Source organism: Bos grunniens, chromosome 16 (genome assembly GCF_055505025.1).
Source record: "Bos grunniens cultivar Pamir isolate PY7600 chromosome 16, Bosgru_T2T1.0, whole genome shotgun sequence".
NCBI classification, from domain to species: domain Eukaryota; kingdom Metazoa; phylum Chordata; class Mammalia; order Artiodactyla; family Bovidae; genus Bos; species Bos grunniens.
Window position 1 is genome coordinate 42,789,727 of NC_141180.1, and position 21,781 is coordinate 42,811,507.

General features: G+C 39.7%; 1 protein-coding gene across 2 annotated transcripts in view; it reads right to left on the reverse strand.

Moving 5' to 3' along the window:
- Nucleotides 1-216: 216 nt before the first annotated feature.
- The window catches only part of PRRX1 (paired related homeobox 1), a 78,186-nt gene continuing 56,621 nt past the window's right edge, over nt 217-21,781 (reverse strand). The window contains exons 2-5 of one of the 2 annotated variants that reach the window (XM_086342632.1): nt 18,264-18,439; nt 13,064-13,245; nt 9,251-9,322; nt 217-3,526 (exon numbers count right to left, since the gene is read on the reverse strand). In XM_086342632.1, coding sequence (XP_086198758.1) covers nt 9,268-9,322; nt 13,064-13,245; nt 18,264-18,439 — 413 coding nt within the window. In that variant the 3' untranslated portion in view covers nt 217-3,526; nt 9,251-9,267. The remainder of the gene's footprint in view (nt 3,527-9,250; nt 9,323-13,063; nt 13,246-18,263; nt 18,440-21,781) is intronic. The other variant, XM_086342631.1, reaches the window with a different exon arrangement.

The following is a 21,781-nucleotide window of genomic DNA, read 5'->3' on the forward strand; positions in this document are numbered from 1 at the left end:
ACCCATTCTACTAAAAAATGCCCCCACCTTATCTCACTGTTGTCTTTGTCTGTGAGAAACAAACAAAATATGTAGAAAATATTATTATACTCTAAGAAGTTCTCTTGTTCAGAAATTCCTCTTACCTTCACTTTTTTTCTGAATGCAGTCTTAGATCTTAGCAGATCTGTTTTTAAATTTCAAAGGGAAAAGAACCATCAGACTCAGCAGACATAGTCGTATCCTTCTTTCTTTTTATTGAAAAGGAATCACTTCTATTCTAGCGCAAACAATGTATATTTTACATCATAAAGCAAGATATAATTTACATATTACATTTCTTATGAGATCTTTATACCCTAAATGTCATTCCCTTTTTTATCCAGTCACCTCTTCCAGCTTGATTTAACCTGCCAAGTACTCTACATATCAGTGTCTTGTTTGGGGAGGGACTGGGAACACAGACGGTTGGTATGTATTCATCTGTTATCTGGGTATAGATGATGAAGAACAGGGATATGCCTTTGAACTTCATGGACCTGAGGCCCTCTCACACCTGGTTTAGGAGCCAGCATGCTGTTCTTTCAAATCACATATGAAACTTCTATTTTTTTTAAATCAATAATGAATGAACAAAATTGAGTGCTGGTACCCTGTGTACATTTCTCCATCAGATCCTTATATAGTCCATGTTTGTGGTATTGATTGACTAGCAATAAAAGCTCCTATGGCTGACAGCATTGATTATTCTATGATATTCCTGGACAGCAAGCACTTGCCCAGGCACTGCCTAATTTCATCCAGCACTGGGGTTATGGGGGTTCAGGCTTTTCTCTTCACCACTCAAAATGAATGTCAGGACAAAAGTTTCAAATGACCTTGTTTTACATGATCCTCTACCTCTTTACTCCCTCTTCTAAGACTCCCCCCATTTTTAGCAAAGTCTTTTCACCTGTGATGTCTCTTCCCTGCACTATACACCCCAAACCTTCTCTTAGTTGTTCTCCCCAAACTCCAAAGGTTCACTAGTTTCTTGGACTGCACTCTTTTCACAAAGAATGTTTTGATCTACTAGGATAAAAACTTGATAATCCACGGCAGCTAGTGGGACAAGAGAATTAGTTGAAGAATACTTTAGGAAGCAGTAATGTGTGTTGTTCGGCCAGCCTACATAAACCATTCAGTAAGAAATGACTTAATAGTATGTTAAAAGAAGAGGAAATCAGTTGATGAAAGCAAAATGCATATAAGATGGGCTTCCTTCTTATTAAAAGAAGTTTAGAATCAACATTGGTAATACATTTCCAGATCGATGACTGTTTGACTGAAAATACCACCATTAGTTCAATCTGATATGCCAGGGAAAATCACGAATGTGTACTGAAAGTGCACCTTAAATCCCAAATCCTTGCCTGTTACTCACAGTTGGCATATTTGGCCAAAATCAATCTAAAGCTTTTCAACTAATTTAAAAAATTATTATAAATCCAAGTTGGTCAAGATGAAAATATAAGTCAAAGAGATGTCTGTTCTGTGTGTCTCAAGTTATTTTTTGGTCAAATGATGTGATTTTTTGAGAGGTCTGCAAATATAAGCCTATTTCTCATTTCCAAATGCAAGGTTATAAGTATTTACAGCAAGGTAGCTTCTCCTTGCTAGAAAACAAGGCTTCTGGGTACCATAGCCCTCTATTAACATCATTTACTTTCATAGTCCCTTCCCTCCCATGGCTACAAAGTGCTGGACATACAGAGAATACAGGAAAGAATAAAGGAGCAAATGATTAGAGCCTCACAACACCCCTGTGAGGTAGGTAAGTATTGTTAAACCCATTTTACAAAAAAAAAGGTAAACCAAGGCATGGCATGAGAATGTGGTTTGGTCATGTCTACCTGACAAGTTACAAAAGCATGGGTGGAAACAAAGAGAAAGAAACAAAAGATCAGTCCTAGATACTAAACTTTATGTCAATAGATTAGAAGACACAAATAGCCAACAATTGCCTTTCAGATTCTTAGAATTTAGATAAACCTTTAAGTATTTCACTGAATCATGTATCTTTCCTATTCCTGTTGAGTGGGAAAAGGACAGATAACTAAATGGCTTTTCCTCTGCTAAGTCTAATTCTCATGCTAGTTTAGTATGTATCAGCCTTTCACCAGAGTTCAGGTGCCAAACTCAAGGACATTTTCATAGCCTCGATTGTTTCTAATGTATTTAAAATGCTAATGTGAAAATTATAACTGTTCTCAAACAGCTGCTTTATCAGTTGCTCTGTGGCCATAGTGAGAATTTTGTGTAGAGAAGGAAAGGAAACAAGATCCCTAATAAAAAGTCTTACCACGGTAGAAATAAGGACACTGATGATGGTGTGAAATTTGCTCTTGGTAGTGTTTGAGAAACTGCAAACTCAAGCTTGCAAGAATATTTTATATATATATATATAATATATAAATATATACAGTATATATATAAGTGTGCATCTGACTACCCTTAAGGCACCAAAGAGATGTAGGCCATGCCTTTCACAACTTAGTGTTTGTCTTCCTAGAGAAATGTCTCTTCCTCTCTCAAGTGAAAAATATGTCTTCTATCAAATAAGCCTATGTTAGCAAATTACTCAAGAAACAACAAATATCTTTAACTTAAGATGGCTGTTTGCTTGGATAGGGGTGAGGGGTAGTAGTGAGGTGATATTATCCTCTATTGCTTAGAGCTTAAATCTAGAGCTTAGAGCTTAGAATTAGCCAGATGTAGCCAATCACGTTGGATTAGACAGGCCAGTGACCAGATGTTGTATACAACTGCTTTGTTTCCCACCCCCCCACCCCATAGTAGCTGATGGAACCTTACCATGACCAACAGAGATGGAGACAATGAGCAAAGGAATTATGTCTGGCACAAATTCTTCAGAAAGACTTTGGCTTTTCAGAAGTTCCTAGAGCTTCTGTTCAGAGAACTGGGAAGAAGGGTGGGGTAAGGCACTGAGGTTCACTGAGGAGACTATAGGCAAGTATTCTGAATATATATATACATATATGGTTTCTTTGGCTGCTGTCGATTCTTTTAAAACCCATACAATCATGGGGGTGGGTGGGCTGAACTTAACTGAAGAAGCTCAGAGTATATTAAGCAAAGCATATGAATAGAAGGAAAAACAAAATTAACACACACAGAAGCAAGTGGTGGTGGTATCCCAGAGGGAGGAGGAACATTTGTTAACTACTTTTCATTTTGCTCCTCTCCTGCTTTTCTCTGCCATGGTCCCAATAGTTTAGTTCTGGTTTTTGTTTGTTTGTTTGTTTTTATTTATTTATTTTTTTTCCAGCAGATGTAGAAATGACAGAGCAGGATAGGTGTCTTATGGTTTTTGACTTCTTCTTAGGCCTGTTTAATTATTTTTTTTCCTCAGTTGACTGTTGGCACCTGGTTCCTCTGTAAACTATATTCCTTGGCCTTCAGTCTCAGGTTGGCAATGCTGTTGGCCATGTTGATGCCCTGTGCAGGGTTATTGTTGGCACATGTGGCAGAATAAGTAGCCATGGCGCTGTAGGGACAAAGGAGAGAGCAGGGAGAATAAGAGGCATTAGTTTCATGAAGTCGCAAGTCTGTGCCCCAGCTGGGTGCAACTCTCAGGATGGGGGCAGGCAGGTTGGACTACATGACCTCTGAGGTCCCTCACAGCCCCAGGTTTTCATTAGTCTAAGGCCCTTAGTGTGTTGAAGGTCCTTAGTGGCAAGTGCTTTGAAGGGCAGGGGAAAGCAGTGGAGAGTGGAACAAGGTCAGGGGGGAAGTATTTTCTGTGTTGGATACAGTGAGTAATGATTTATTTCTGGGGTGAGAGACGAAAGCTGCTTATGGTGGATAGCAGGTGTTTCATCAGCTGACCAATTAAAACAGTATTTAATCTTGTCCTGCCTCTATCAATAGTTTCTGGGAGTGAGAAGGAAGAGAAGGAGGCATTTGGAAAAAGAAACTAAAGGACATTTTGCCTTCCTCACTCTAGGTAGCTGACTTGAATTCTAACACATTTTAACGCATTTTAGATAATCACTGAATACCATATTAAATAGTTTCCTTGAAGAACCAGTTAAACAACCTAAGATGACTTCTCTGGCTTTCTTGATCCACTGGTTGATGGTACCAAGTATTGCATAATCAAGAAGTTTCCATCCTTATTGGCCTTCATTTTATAACTTTTACTCAAAAGTACTTGAGCAGCTTACACTGCATGCCGTGTCCATTATTTTGGAAATGTTTAGATATCCTATATAAACTAGCAAATGATCCAGTTTCAGTATTCCTGACCTCAGAGGTAATTGTTTCTGACTGTTCTTATTGTGGAGAAAAGCCCAAAGTCAGAGACTGTAATTAAGACCTAGGAATACCACTGGACAGAAATTTGTAATTAGTGGCTTTCTGTTAATTGCATCTAAGAATTTCTTTAAAAGGAAATGTAAAGATTTCTTAGACTAGGATGCAAGGTATCTATTACTTGATACTAAATAGATATAAAGGAACAACTCATTTTAATTAAATGAACATATTTCTAGTTGTTTCTAAGATTAGCAAAATACCTTTCAACTGAGGGCTGGAATGAGATAGACTTATAAATGGAATGACATGTGCTCTGCTGGTGCCTGCATTCCTGTGCAATTTTGTCAGCCACACAGGAGTTTGTGGTTCTGGGGATCAAGTGTTGGACCAGAAAGAGAAAAAAACTAAAGCTACTCTACAAATAGGAAGATTACATATCATTAATACTTATTTGGGATACCATGCAGTCAAGACTTCAAGTCAAGAATTATAGTCAAGACTCACAATAGCTTGTTCCAGCTCAATTACTAGCAATTAACCCAGGAAAACTGGGTTAAAAATTATAATATGTCTTACTAGAAAATACATCCTTAATTTAAGACCCTTATAACACTGGTATGTGTGAGTGTTTATATGGGTGTCCTATCGCAGGAGGAAGACTCGGAAGCATTCCAAAATAATGCTACGCTCTTTCATTTTTGAAAATGAAAACTCTTACTCCTTTCTGGGTACCTGATCTTAACTGTCTAGACAAAGTTAGGTTCATCTATAGCACCCTGTACTTTTCCTTTCAGCACTTAATTTTAATTCCTCAACTATAAGCTCCATAGATGAGACACCACATCTGCCTTGTTCACCACTGTGCCTCCAGGTAGAGCTCACACCATATCTAGCACATATTTGGCATTCAAGAAAGTATTTAGTGAATAGATAAGTAACTGAGAAATATCTAGGTACTGTATGATTAAACTGATTACTGCTCAGTATCAGTGATCTCTGTCACCCTGCTGTGAGTAATGATTTCTAAAAGTATTTTACCAACAGACTTTGATTTTAAGGAACCAGTCCTTCCCATTAATTTTGGCATCTTACTAGAATGAGAAAAATCAGAAGGGACATAACAAAAGCAGGGGCTGATGACTGCATATTCTTAATCCACCACAAATAGCTTTTAACAGTAACCCAAAAATGAATAAATATTGGTGCAGGTTAGATTTACAGAATAGACTATTACTCCAACCACTATCTACCAAAAGACAACAGCTGAAAAACAGTCTCAATTCAGTAGGTTTTAATTAGGAGTGAAAAAAAAATAATCAGAACAACCTGTTAAAATGGGACAAGTTTTTTTTCTTTTGTTACAATATACCAAGAAGTTTCACTTATTTTCAAAATCCATTTACATATTGTCATTCAAATTCTATATGAATTACATGCTTCCATTCAAGACCCTATCAGAAAGAAATGCAAATCCATAAATCACATACTTGAGAAATTTCTAGGATATACTGAAATCTAAGATTTCAAAGAAAAAAATCTACGTATCTAAGAAAAGAGACAACTGGATTTAGGAAATGAACCTAAATTGTATATTATGAAATCAACCAAATCAGCCTTTCTTAGCCAGATTTCTGTGAGAGAATTAAGTCCTAAAGATGATATATGGTACCAGTTTAAATGTATAGGAGATAAGTTGGGATCTTGAGTTATCTGGTTTTTTTTTTTTTTTTTTTGTTAAATACTGAGAATAAAATTGAATGGCTTCTGAAAACAGGAAGGTAAAATTTCATGAGAGAGCAAAAAGAGAAAAAGTTCTCTGATGGCAAACTGGAAATATGGCAAACATGGAATACTGTGCTTTTAAGTATTTGACTCAGTTTCTTGAGACATTCTTTGAGATTCTGGACAAGGAAAGTTTCATTTAATAGAGATTCTCTTTTTCTTTTGATAATCAAGGGTGTGGTCCATTTTCCTTAGTTGACAAAGGGAATTAGAACTGTGGGGGATTAGTTTGCTGAAAATGCTGTTACTGTTTTCTAGAAATGTGTATTTTACTTGTGATTTCAATTTTGTCTATTATACAACCATTTTGCTGTACACTTCATAATTTACTAGTGTCATCTGGTTTTCTAGTCTGAAGACTTAGTATGGTAACACATTTCTTGGAAATATTGAGACTCTGTCTCTAATGCAGGCCAAATGTTAATATTCCAAATGAGATGAATGCTGATCCACTTCCCATCTCAAACCCAAATTAGTGAAATTAGAGTTGTATTTTATCTGGGAGACTAGATTTTCACTGAGACACCTTTCCTTAAACAACAGGCTGTGTTTGCAGAGTTGAGAACAGCACTCTTGTCTAATTGTACTGTGGTTCTTTTATAAAGACACCACTGTGTTTTGATACCATGGTAATGCCTTATAGGTATTTCTCAAGTTAGAAAGTTATCAGAATAAAAAAGAAAGAAGTTGCTATTAATGAATGAGTTTTGCAATATCCTAGATGCTTGATAAGTGATAAGATTTTCACTTGATAAATGTTTAGAAAAGTTATAAACTTTCAAAAATTGGTCTAACATTTCAGCATTGCATAGCCATAAGAAGTAAGATGAAGAAACAGAGACTGTCTTAATTCACAGCCTCTAAATAAATGCTTGGAATACACAACTCTATAGGCAGAGACCTCAGCAATATTTTGTGCATATACTAAAGAAAATGAGTCTGTTTTCCCTCCAGTAGTTTGACATGAGTCTAGTCTCTCAACCTAAATTAAAAGTGCCATTTAGGCAAGTAGGGACCAGTCCCTTGACATACCAGTGCCAATCAAGACATGTTACTGTCAGAAAAGACAAAATTAATCTAAAAGCAGCTTAGTCATGCTTTTAAAAAGCCTTAGAAATATGATGGAGAGGACCCACTTCCAAAAGTAACAACAGATGCAAGAAAGCCTTGAGTGGCTGCCAATCTGAAAGATTGTTCATGACCACCTGTTTTCCATGTCATCAAAACTTCTGAAGCTCTGTGTTAGGAAAATAAAGAGAACTCTGAAATGTTTTCTCACAAGACAGAAACCAATGAGGTTAATAAGCTGTTTTCAACCAAATTTTGGGGGCAATTCAGATCATGGCCTTCCTAAACAGGATTAAGTTTCCTGGGCTAAAAAGATGAGGTTAAAACTAATTAATTTATTAAGCACATGATAACACAAAAAGCTTGCTTACTGACACCTAGAGATCTTGCCCATTGATCTTACCTTCTGCCTATTCCCCTAACAGGATGGAGACATGAGATAAGTACTAAGACTGGGCTTATAGCATTTGGCCAAAGCAGCATTTCTATTTGGTTTTTAAGAATGTAAAGTTCTTTGTGTCCGTGACCAAGAAATCACACTGATGAATAAAAGGCATTGAGGAATCAGAGATGAAAAAGAAATACTTGTATCCCATCTGTTGATTCAGCGAATCTGCTCTGGAACTTGCACAGAGCTGACACATTTAAGTAAGCTTGAAATTTTTCCATCTCCTTATTTGGAGATTCCTAACAGATGGAGCTCAGCCATAGACAGCAGAATGCTAACCACCAGCAGGGTTAGAGTTCTGTTTTCACTTGGGGACAAATAATTTTTGATAATTTCAACCTACCTTGAGAGGTTGTCCTGAGGAATAATATGTTAAAATGCCTGTCTAACACCAAAGGAAGTATGGAAAATACTATGGTATGGAAGCCAGGAAACTTACGAACATCTCCCCTTCTGCTTTCCAGTCACCCAGAATGTAGATCCCACCAATCACAAAACAATTAAGGAGAGCTGAGGGTGGGGGTGGATAATACCTGACTCAGTTTTCAACTCTTTGTTTTCTATTTGATTCTTCCGAACAAATGATAACAAACTATGGAAAAATTCACCCCAAAGACAGATCTGTCAGCCCAAGAAGTCTGTGTGTCTTTCTGGGATCCTAGGGGTTCTCAGATTTTTCCAAAGGCTATAGAGCTTGAGGTTTTTGTGAGTCTGTTTGTGATGTGTAAAGGTTGGAGATCATCTCTTGGGTTTGTTCTGTTGTCAGTGCAAGAACAACAGAGGTTTACGTGCTTCCATCTCATAAAATTCAATATGAGTTTTCCTAGGGGAATTTAAACTTTTAAAGAGAGACCCGATAAATCCTTTGGGAAGTGATTTTTTGTAATTTAAGTAATCATTTCCAACTTCTGTTTTTAAAACTTAGAAGTTGATCTCTTTAAATGTGCATTTAGCTCTTAAAGTAGACACATTTGGACCATATTTCATTACTAAGACTTCAGTTTGCACTGCATGTTCAGTGATCCATCTGCCATTGTAAACATTTTTCCTCTAAAAATGTTTTATATATGAAGTCTTGCATCTTTCTGCTGTCTCAGTGATTTTTGTTTTTCTTTTTGAAATGCACATTGCTTAACCATAGGTTCCAAACGCCCCTGTGTGATATATAATAGGGAAATTCTTACTAGCTCAATCTTAGATACAAGGCACATAAGAGATCCATGACTCAACTGGCCTGAAGAGCAACAAGAGCCAGGACAAGAACATAGTTCTTCTGACCTCTGTCCTATATCCTCTAAAGCCTCACTATTCAAAGCATGTACCAAGTGTCCACAGCCTGGGCATCACATGGGAGCATGTTAGATGTGCAATTCCCAGGTCTTGCCCTAGACTCACTGAATCTGAGTCTGCGCTGTAACATGATCCCAGGTGATTCATATGCCCAGTAATCCTTGAAGAGCCCTTCTCTAGGCTATCAGGCTACCCTGAACTCTATGGACATATTTTTCTTGCAGTTCTGGTTTCCAATAGTATTTCCCACTGGAAGACCTCACCGCTTTCATGTCTAGGACTGTAAGCCCCGCTTTCTTGAACATACTTAATTCCCACTTACACCCTACCCCCAGCAGCCACCCTCTTCCCCCTCTGACAAGTTACCTTTTCAGTGTCTTCCGTTAGAATCCGTTATGAAGCCCCTCGTGTAAACAACATCTTGGGAGGGAGGAGGATCTATTTTTGAAAGTGTGAAAGGGAGAAATGAGCCAAATGCGTTCAGCAGATGTCAGGCAGCACTGTGACCACGATCAAATGAGGGGAGGAGGAGGAGAAGGTTGGGGGAGGGAAATCGTGGATAAGGATCACTGGCCTCTCTTTCACTTGTCACTAGTTTCCTTTGAAGCCCAGCCCTCCCTCTGGAAATGGCACTCCAGACCAGTACTGCAGAGCCAGACCATTCTTTATCTATCTTTCACAGGAAAGGATGTCCCTGAGGAAAGGTTTCTTGACTACTTCATTCAAAACAACAGTCAAAAGTCCAGGACTTGGTAAATCACTGCTGCCCAAGAGGCAAAACTGTACAAGTCAAGGAGTCTTAATAACTCTGGTGCTTGTGTGTGCTTTCAGTTGCCTAAGGAAACAGTTCTGAGCAAACCAGTGAGTATGCGCGCTGAAGACAAGCTTTTTTCAACTGGCTTTGGGTAGATAAAGAAGACACCTGCCAGGACAGTAGTGTCCAGTTAGGGATTACTTTGCTACTCTGGGCGACTCAGTTGCCTGCCTGACATCATCACCTCTAATATCCTCGAGGTAATGAAGGAGGTCAGGACATGCTATAAATAGAGTGAACCATATGTCTCAGTTTGCCAGGGAAAATCCCAGTTTAAGCCTGTTGTCCTTGTGTCATTATTAATAGAACCCCCCTTTTACTCTCACAAGTGTCCCAGTTTGGATGATTAATTATACAACCACCACTCTGGATATAAAAGACACCCAGAAAAAAAAAAATGTTGGCTGTTTCCCAGGTTATAATTCTGACCATACGCAAGCTATCTGCTTTGAGACTTGGTTTCCTCCTCTCTTCTTCCAGGGGAGAGCTGTGGAAGTCAGCAAACTGTCCTCTCTGGCAAAATTGTCTCCTCAAAGTCCCTGGGTTGCATGTCTCACTCATGCCAGGGAATGCCCACACACTCCAGAACATGGACCTCAGTGGCAGGCATGCTTCCCACATCTGAGACAAATCCTGAATCAAACAGGCATGATTACGTAGTTTTCCAGTCTTATTCTTTCTACTATTTTCAATAGAGTAAGATTTAATGTGAATGAAAGTAGGGTTATATGGCCTAATACATTAGACAGAAACAGGATTCACGAGCCCTGGCTCTAACTCTGCGTGCCAAAGGCTTAAATTTGGGCAAGTGTTCAGTCTCTTCTTTGGAACCAGATCAAGGACAAAGCTGCCACACAGGAGCATCCAAGGATTAACCAAGAGAAATGCTTTTTAATGAATGTCACATGTGAGATAACTAATTTGACATAATAGTACCAACAGAAATAGCGAGTTAATTTTCCATAACACAAAAGATTTATCATTTCCTTTGCTTTTCATCACTTGGTTTTCTTTTATATTTCCTTAAAAACACTTATATTTCCTACCAAGCTTCAAAATGTGAGATCATAATGAGTATTTTGGCTCTAAACACAGCAGAAATATCTTTAAGGAACAAAATAATTTTTTGCCACTTTTTGAAATTAATCAAAATATAAACACTTCAGTCAACACTGGGTCAAAAACATAATTGTTGATTAAATTACTGTTTAAACCATCATTTTTCTACTTAAATCTGGAGATTAATTTATTCTTCATACAGAATATGAACAGTCAGATTCTGTGAAATTTTTAATTATTTTTTAACAAACTCTGTGTCTAAGAGAGAAAAGATATAAAAGTATACCATGAATTGAATAAGAAGTAACTAGGTTATACGATTTTAAGTGAAAGGAGCAGAATACAAAATAGTATTTACACTATGTCTATACTATATAAAATACTGAACTCTAATTGCAAAAATAAACACTAGTTATCTCAAGATGGTGGAATTATGAGTGTTTTTTTAAAAGTGTATCTAGTATTTCTACACAATCTTTCAAATTAAAATATAACACTTTCCCAAAAGGCATACATAAATTGCATGCTAATAATTTCAGTTAGATGCCCATATACAAAGTATGTATAATGCAGGCATGGGATTTGAACTTCTGCTGAGGTCCAGGTAATCTAGTCCAATATTAAGGTTTTCATCCCCACTATGCAGTATACTGCCCTCCATCTCTCACTGGTAAGGACCACATGACAGCCATCTGGGTTATTACAGCTGGTAAAAAAAGTTCCTTACTAGGATCCAGGAATAAATAAAAAGGAGCTAAACTTCCTGGTTGTGACCAAATTCAAACCAGAGACTTCAAGCTCTGATCCACATCCATTTCCCAAACCATTTAATGAGTCTATGAGTTATCAATATTTATAAAAAAAAAAAAACCACCAAAGCAATCTTTCACTTATTTAAGAAATTAAAGAATATGTGATTTTGTAATGGCCTGCAAAATATATTTTTCAGTAAATCCTTTGGGAGAGGAGTCTAAATTTTAAAAAGGACACACAAATAGGACTAATCTTTTGAAATTAGCAAAGCATATTATGTCTAAGAGCAATAGTAATTTCCAATTTCCTAAGCATAGACCAAAGCAATTCAGGCTAATTTCATAATGGGGAATTGAAAAGAAATTTCCAAATGCATTTATGGCATTTCTTTCAAGGAATTGATTTCAAACAGAAAGAATATTTAGGTAAGGTTTTTGCTTTAATTAGATCAAATTTGAAACTATCAGCATTTCACTAATGTTGCATTTCACATCAGGAACTCAGCATCAACTGGGAGATAATCTCTTATACTTAGTTTAAAACCTCTCTTTAAACTCTTAATTAACCTTAACAATAAAAAGGTAAACAGGAGAATAGTAAGTGGTTTGTAAATACTTCTTCCTCTGCTGCAATTGGCCAGAGAACACAGAGCCTTGACCTGTTTTCTAAGAGTACTCAGGCTTAGGTTCAAATAGACACTTTAGACTGATGACAATGCATTAGGCACGTGTGTTTCAGCTTCCCTCTGGCATTTGTCTGTTTTTTTCTGAACAGCATAATCAATGAAAGTTAAAAGCTTTCCAAGCAATTGAAATAATATTATGTTATTTGCTTCCTTCATATTTTCACCTTTTAAATATAAAAATTTAGTGAAAATTATACACTGCTTTCATATATATATTTCTTAAACCCACACAAACTAACCCCAAAAGAACTTCAAATAAGTTGACAAGAACTAGCAATAGAATAGGAAAGCATCTTGGATCATAAGACATTCCCACCTATTAATAAAGAACTATGGCCATTAGAGTGATCTGAATGATCTTGGGTTTTTTCCCTTCTCTCTCTGTCTCTCTCCTTCTTTTTCCCCTTCCTTACTTCTTTTCATTCCACATCAGTTTTATTGTGAAGTTTGCCTTTGGTCCTACACTTAGAGCCTTATGTGTTAAATTCCTACTTGAGCATAATCCAACCGATCTATCCAGTTTGGAAATGGAATAAAGTTTTGTTCCAGAATGATTGCAAGAGGGACTCTGGGCATAGCTTAATGATTTTTTCTTTTAGATTCTTCCCCATCTTTGAAACCTTTTGCAAGAGTTCCTGAGTCCAAGAGGAGACTGCTGTTGGCCTGCCCCTCTCTCTTCTGCCCCAGACCCTGCTCCTGGGGCAACTAGTGATCTCCTGTGAAAATCTGGGGATGTCAGCAAGTTGAATGTCTCTGAAGAGGTTAACCCAGTAAGAAATGTCAGCCAGCTGCACAAGCAGCTTTGAATGTGACCAACCGCTGAGAAATGTGTGGAGGTGGAGCAAGGGAGAGTGGGCCAGTCATTCACCTGTACGGAGAGGCCGTCCCCCAGGAGAGATAATCAGTGGGTCTTGGAGCAGGACGAGGTACGATGGGCTGCTCCACAGCAGTCACGTCTCCTGAGTAGGATTTGAGGAGGGAAGCATTTTTATTGGCCAGCATGGCTCTCTCATTCCTGCGGAATTTGGCTCTTCGGTTCTGAAACCACACCTGGAAGATTGTCAGAAGGAGAGAAGGGCATGAGGAGCGAGAGGAAAAACAAAGGAGAGGTTCCATGAATAAACTCCTGGTTGATTTTTACCATATAATACCTTCCCAAGGAAGATATAGACTAAGCATGGGATTCTTTCGAGAACATGCCATAATCCTTCCCCAGTGGGCCATGTACCAGGGCTATTAAGAACAAAGACTAAAAGGTGCTTCCAATGATCAAGCCACCAGATATGGGAACCCATTTGAACCCATGACGAGCCCATTTGACAGCAAATTGTGGATTATAATTCCTTTTGGAATTATAATAAAAAAGAAAAATCTCATCCAGACTTCTGCCACAGGTATAATGACGTTTTTAAAGTTTCTTCAAAGTTCTTCAAAGGGCAGAAACATCATCTGCTTTTATGACACTTGTTGGATATTTAAAGAAAATCTCCCATCTTCCCAGAAGTAGACCCTGCGTTAAGGATTTCAGAAGCAAATTGTTTATCTGGGAGGTGCAAGGAATAACCACAGAAGAGGGAGGAAGTAACAGAAGAAAAGCAGCCTCTAACTGGTGTGCTACTGAACCAGCTCTGTCTGTGGGAGCTTAGTCCTTGAGGGACCCTAAGGGTAACACAGGGCACACACCTCCCACTGGAGGGGTGAAAGAGTTGTGGATTCATACATTGGCTCCTGTCAGTCACTGGTTATTAGTGTTCCAACACTTCTGGCATGTCTCCTGAAGTTCTAGAAAGAAACTTGTAAAACAGAAATTCAGATACTGAAAGTTGGAAGCTGGTTGGAGTATATTTAATTGCAGGCTTCCAAGGAAATGGGCAGCACTGATACCATTGAGGACAGCTAATAAAAACTCTACCATTTATTAAGTGCTACTGCTGCTAAGTTGCTTCAGTTGTGTCTGACTCTGTGCGACCCCATAGATGGCAGCCCACCAGGCTCCCCCGTCCCTGGGATTCTCCAGGCAAGAACACTGGAGTGGGTTGCCATTTCCTTCTCCAATGCATGAAAGTGAAAAGTGAAAGTGAAGTCGCTCAGTCGTGCCCGACTCTTAGCGACCCCATGGACTGCAGCCCACCAGGCTCCTCCATCCGTGGGATTTTCCAGACAAGAGTACTGGAGTGGGGTGCCATTGCCTTCTCCGAAGTGCTACTAGGGCTAAGAATTTATACAAACATGTTACCTACATTTTTCATAGTTATGACAATTCCACAATTAGGTGTTATTATTTCTATTTCAGAGTTGAGAAAACCATCTCAATGATATGGACTCTGTTGAAGTTCACAGAAGTAAAAAATGGCTGAGTTTTTGAGCTCAAGGACATCTGACTCATGATCTGACAACTCTTTTGTACTGCTGTGGAATTTTATTTCTTCATTTACTCATTCACAAAGTCTTTGTGGAGACTGCATTCTAGTTCCTGGCCTAAATACTGCGATGGAGAGACGAGACTTACTCTCTGCTCATAAGCAGCTCACAGTCTACTAAAAGAAGATAGACATGTAAATTTGAAAGACAGCAATGCAAGAATTTTAGGTACAGTTCTGGAAAGGCATGACAAGGTGTGGGAGAAAGAAATCCTACAGTGCAGAGTAGGACAATTTTACAGCGCTAGCTGGCAACATTCACATAGAGTACCACGTGATTGGTGCCCCATGGAAGGCCAGGGCGCAAATCAGTAGAGGAAGAATCTTTTCTGGCTTCAGCTCTTTTGTTTCTAAGGTGTCCTTCACATTCCTATTAGAGTTATCATTTTAAATGCAGATATAATTATATTAGTGCTTCTCTTTAGCTTTCTATCATCCACTGACTCTGTCACCCACAGAATAAAATCAAAATGTTTTATCAAACATATCAAAGATAATATCTTATCTTTATTCTAGAACAAAGACTGTTCAAGAATTAGCTCATTGTCCATTGATTCAGCCACATTCTGTATCACTTGGCCCTCATGCACTGGTGCTTCATCATTTCAGATCTTACTCTGGGGTTAAGACTCCCAAATGCATTTGGCTATTTTCCCACCTATATGTATTCACACCCAATGTTCTCTCTGTCTGCAGTATTCTCCCCTTTTATCCAGGTGCCAAAGACATGTTTTTTTTTTTTAAGATTTAACTTGAACATCATCTTCTTTGTGAAATGTTAGAGTGGAAGGAACGTGACTTTAAAATCTACCAGAGTTAAAGAAAAATACTGGCTCCATGACTTAAAGATTTGTGCTTGGATAGTTATATATGTCTCTGATCCTTTGTCTCACAATCAAGTAAAGATGATAATACCAACTCACAGGTTGTTGTGAGACTTGGCATAGAATGACTACTCAACGTTCATATATTTTCTTTTTCCCCAGGCAGATTTAATCATTCCTTCCTCTGATCTATCACTAGTTCTTGAACATTCCTTTAGTGTAGGAATCATCTTATGCTCTGATAACAGTATGATCTGCACATTTGTCTTCTTTGCTCCCAGTCTGGAACATCTTTGAGGAAAGAGCCAGTGTTTATTATTTATCCCCAGCAAACCCAAACCAGTTCCAAGAGAATAACAGATGCTTGATAAATATTTGAAAGAAAAAAAAGACAGGGAAAAAATGAGATTGTAAAGATGATAAGATATGGCTTCCATCCAAGAGAACTTCACAGTCTAGCTGGGGAAGTTGGCCTGCATACAACTCAATATAATATATGTCACATTGTGATAAAGGCCATAAATATAAAGAAGGCCAGATTCAGAGGCAGTGGTTCAGACTGGCAAAGGGTAAGTCTTCACAGAGGAAGAATAAAGTCACAAAGGGAGAACTCTGTCCTGCTTACATGGGAAATGTTCACAATTCTAAAAGACTTTAGAACATAGTAGGATGGAAAAGGAAGAAGATAAAACAGTTTCAACATATAAGAAAGTCATTTGCTTATTGTGATGGGACCAATTTAGCTCCCTAATCCAAAATTGCTCTTACACCTTTTTTTGTTAATTCCCAGCATTGCCCTGTTCAGGTTCCCTTATTTAAAATTCAAATTGCCATAGCAAAAGTGGTACTTTCAGGCATTGTGAGTTATTGACCTAAAATTATTTATTATGCCACTGTAGGACAAGCCTGGGGCATAAAAAATATGGGTTTTGGAGGAGAGAAGAAAGGATTTAAGAGTAGAAACAGGGAGCGTGTTTGGAGATCTGTGGTGAGCAGCATGGGGGAAGAGGGTGTGGGAAGGCAGACCTCAGAGTTGTGCTTTGGACAGCAGGATAGAGAGAGCACAACTGAGTCTGTGCCTGTGGACCACTCTCATCTGAGCCCCGAGAGACTCCCACATAGTAATATCAGCATCCTCACATCTGCCTTCTCTTAACCTATCCTTGTGGGTACCACAGCGCCCAGGCAACTTACTCCTTTTGTCAAAGACATTTTTTTTCTCTCCTGGGGAGGACTTCTGGGTGAAATCCCCATTTCACAGGGACAATGCCTGCACACTGTCTTCAGGCTGAGGCAACCTCTCAGACCCTCTCCCTCAACTCAACAAATATCTCTCACAGTATAGGGTTCTGCATACAGTTCCTAGCCTCCACACCCGTCCACACCCTAGCCCAAGTCCCCCATCAAGAGAGTTATCGTTTGCAGAAAGAAATCCTTCAAGCCCAGGGCCTACCCCAGTGGTTCAGGGATGAAGATTCCACCTACCAAAGTAGGAGACAGGGGTTTGATCTGTGGTCCAGGAAGATCCTACATGCTGCAGAGCAACTAAGCCCGTGCACCGCAACTATTGAGTCTGTGCTCTAGAGCCCATGCTCCCCAACAAGAAAAGCCACCGCAATGAAAAACCCATGCACTGCTATGAAGAGTAGGCCCCCGCTCTCTGCAACTAGAGAAAAGCCCGCACAGCAATGAAGATGCAGCAGAACCAAAAGTAAATACATTTTTTAAAAAAGTATTTTTCAAGAAGAAATTCTTCAATCTCAGACTGGACACAGATTTACAAACAATAATTTATTAGGGAAGACAAGCCTACCTCTAGCAATATGGAAGATAATCAAATCTGGACTCTGAGCAGAGATAGCAAAACACTGCTTGAAAAAGCATGTAGCCAGAGGACTTGTATTTATGTATTTATTTAAAACCTACTGTAATGCTTAAAAACATGAACTCCAGATCTGCATATGTGTCTTCAAATTCTAGTTCAGCCCCTTCCTAGCTGTGTCACGTGATACACAATCCTTTAACTTCTGAGTCTCAGTTTCCGTATCTGTCAGATGAATAATTTTATCCACCTCACTGAATTGGGGTGAGGATTAGACAGATCAGTTATGTAACTAAGGACACTGTTTGGCATATAAGGGCTCAACTCATATTAGTTATTATTATCATCATTATTATTTCTAATCACAGATTGTACTATTTCTAGATGCCTGGCTTGTAGTTGATGAGCCATGGCATTAATATTTGAAAGAATTACTATTCTCTCTTCACCTTGTTTTACATACTTACCCATCTTCACTTCACAGAAACACAAAATCACCTACTTAAATGTGCTCTTAATGCAGTTTCTAAGTTCAAGATCTTTGATGTGTTCATTCCCCACTGCCATCCATGTCCATCACTATAAATATGTTTCTTGGAGATTTGGACATTCCCAAAGTCTGGGGAAGAAAACTGAGGTGGGGGACAGAGAGTTCATCTCTTTGAGCACCTGACTGCTCAAGTTGAAAGCTGGGGCAAGGTGGTGGGGAAGGTGCAGAGCCAAATGCGCTGATGGACAATGTTTATAACATGAATCTGGAAAGGCGGGAAACAATGAGAGGAGTGAGACCGCTAGCAAGGCATATTCTGCCCTACTGAAAGGCCTTCACTTTGATTTTTTAAAATATGCTTCTGCCAAAAGAAACACAGTCAAAAACTGATTCTGTCCTCATGCTGCCCATTTATAATCTTTCTTACTATCAGCTCTGGTCTGAAATCTACAAGTGGTGTTTTTCAACAGTCTTCAGAGATGTGCCCTTGAGGTGGGGAGTACTCTGGTTACCTGCACTCTGGCCTCAGTGAGGTTCACCCGGCGGGCAAGGTCTTCTCGCACAAACGCATCTGGGTAGTGTGTCCGCTCAAAGACACGCTCCAAAGCCTGCAGCTGACTGCTGTTGAAGGTTGTCCTGTTCCTCCGCTGCTTTCTCTTCTTCTTTTCCTCTGAGTTCAGTTGATCATCTGGAATACAAGAAATTGATGATAAAGGAGCTAAAGTCATGTCAGAGGTCTGGTTTATACCTCTTCACTGTGTATCCACAGTAAAACTGTTTCCTTGGCTCCCATGCTCATCAAAGTGCTAGGGCCAAATGCCACTTTCCAGGTGCAAATACAGGTTTTGGTGCCCTCAAGTTCATACACCAAGAACCCACAGCAGTTCTGATGTTTATTTGTTGCTTCTAAATCTTCAACCAGACCTGAACTGTCAGAGAGATCTTTTCATATGCTCCTTGAAGCCTGTTTTGTCAAAGAGGGCTAAAGAAATATTTCACTCCTCTCTATATTCTCTGGACATCTCCAGAGATGGGGAAAGGAGAAGAGATTGCCTTGGACTTCATTTGTCTTAGGTAATGCTATGTTCATTCACACAGTTTCATAACCGAGGAGCCGAACAATTCCCTGGTTATGTCACCTCAACAAACCCACATCAACACAAATGCAGTTATAAAGGAAAAGCCATATTCAAACAGATAAGAAGGATTTCTGTTTTTCCCATGCATCTTCCTGGAAAAAGAAAATAATCCCTCACTGTTTGTTCAAGGCTCCATGCTGTTGTTGAGTTAGGCATCAAGGGCATCAGCTTAGATCAGGGCTAGTGCTACAACACCTACCCACCCCAGCTGACGCTGTCCTTGAACTCACCAAGAACTCAAGAACAGTCCTGAAAGACCTCTGAACCAGTTTCACCCCAAATTTGAGTTCTAGGGCTTTGAAGTCTTAGGAACCTTTGGAGAATCATGTCCTCAAGTTTTTAGCCATCAAGATTCCTCCTTGATTTTCTCGGAGTTACCCCAAAGGCACCATGGCCAGTTGGTCCAGCCTGCCCAGGGCTGTGAGAGAGTAGTGTGCTCCTGTCCGGCTGCCCTCCCTCGGTTCAGCAGGAGCGTTGGACTTGTGGAGCTGAGCAGGATACCAGCTGTGCTAACATCACTGTCTTAGCCCTCACCCTCATACTCAAGGCACCACAGAGCCCCTGAAGTACTCAGAGATTTACAGCTCGAGTTGCTCAGGCCCAAGTCACATGCTCAGCCTGATGAACCAGACTCACACTTCCAATCGCTTTCCCCACTCATCTTGAAGAAAAATACAAGGAGTGAAAGTGAGGATGGAGGGAAAGAGAGCATGGCCACTTGTTCCACATTCAATGGAAGTAGCTCTCAAGTCGCTTTTTTTCGACATGTAAATTCTCCTGAGGGCTTCCCAGGTGGCACAGTGATAAAGAACCCACCTGCATGGGTTCGATCCCTGGGTTGGGAAGACCTCCTGGAGAAGGAAATGGCAACCCACTCCAGTATTCCTGCCTGGGAAATTCCATGGACAGAGGAGGCTGGAAGGCTAGAGTCCATAGGATCACAAAGACTCAGACATGACTGAGCCACTGAACAACAACAGAAGTCTCCTGACCCTCTGTAACTATGAAAACACAAACACTCAAGAAAACTACTAGTGTGAATCCTGATGTCCCAGGAGGAATGATCCACACCTGAGCTATAGTATAATTCCTGTAGACTGGGGGCATGTTCCAGAGTTGGGTGGGGATTCAGAGTACAGCTTAAATCTAGGAGCTCCCAGCCCAGATCTCTCAGTGCCTACCTGAGGCCTCCAAGACTTCTGCTGAGAGCCCACCTTCTCCACGAGTGCTCCTTCACCAGTGATGCCCTTGGAGCTCAGAACAGAGACTGCTCGTTCCCTCCTGAGAGGTAGAGCACCCGTATACAGTCAGTGCTTGCTGAATTTGTGTCCAGGGAAAATGTGAAACTTTCCCTGTCTTGAGGAAACTGTTTCTGTAGGAAAAAAACCATATGATCTCAACCCCGTCCCCCCATTCCGTGTCTAAGAAGCTGCTGACATTCATTCTTTCATCAATATGGTTGTCTTCAGAATTGACCACCTCTCTGGTTCTTTCCATGGTGGTGCCTCAACCAGGAGCCCTGCTTTGAAGGCGCTTCTGTGACACTCTCAATAAGAAAGAAGGTCAGATCAGTGGCGTCTTGAGAATGAAGCCAGTTTGATTATCATGATTTCTGGGAGTGACTGAACAACAGCAGCAACAACAATCAAAGCCTGGAATATTTCAACAACACCCTTGATTTTACCACCATTTAGCTATTAGAAAAATTACTTTACAACAATGTCAACACTACAGTTCAAACACCTAGGATCATACATCTTTCGGTTGTTGCCTTGCATTTGTATTCTCCTTCATGTTTGAATATATGGAGGCATTCCTGTTGCTCCCATTCTCTTTCCAAATCTTTTTGTTTACAGTTCTACATGTCTTGTGCTTCAGGCTTCTCTCTCTCTCGGTCATTCATGCCTTTATGACAGCACCACAACTGCGTTTCATGTTCCTGTTAAACAGAAGTCTGAAAAAATCTCTAACTTCCATACCGACCCCAGACTGAGACCAGTGATCAGACCCTGGGCCATTTTAATCATGTAAAGGAAATTTCTTATTAATCCAATCCCATGATTTGCTTTCTTTCCTCAGAGGAACTGTTTTCACAGGTATAGCCACAAATTCTAAATCCTTTATGCTGTTTGGGAAGCCCATTTCTTCTTGTACTGCCAAACTGTGATGGAGAACAAGAAGGTTTTATGTTTTGTTCTTAGTGCTACAACCTGCTACAGAACCTCTCAGTAGTTCTCTGAAATCTTCCACTGCTCACTCAAATCCCACTGACTGTCCACCATAAACCACCGACTCCCCTGACGAGGGGGTAAGGGGATGGAGAATTATAGTTTATGACAGAGAATAAATAGCTATGATGACCTGAAAGGATTCCAGCAGAAGTTTCCCAGTGAATGTCCTTGTTGTTTTTAACAAATGAAAACACCAGTCCAGATCATGTTGAAGGTGAGAAAAGACACACAAATGACAGGGGTCCACAGAGTGTGGCTCTGGTAAACATCCTTCAGAGCACAAGTGTAATATAATAGGAAGAGACAGTGAGGGGCCAGCAGACACCACTCAAGCGGCAGCCCTGGGCTTGTCTGTCTTTGCTCACTAATCACGAACTACGAGCTCCCTGTTTTCCCCCAGGAACACAGAACAGGATCCCGTACAGTCTCATCAGCGGCTTGAAAGGAAATGTGGACAAAATACAGCACATTTACAAATGTGAGACATTTGAAACACCTGCGATAAAGACTTAGAATATAAACTCTGGTTGAATATAGGGGAGAGAAACTAGTGTATTTTTATTATTGCTGGAATATTATCTTTCTCGTAAAAACAGCTACTATAAAAGGTCAGTTTAGAAGGATGCTGTTCAAGGATACTGACAGCCAACTGGACATCAG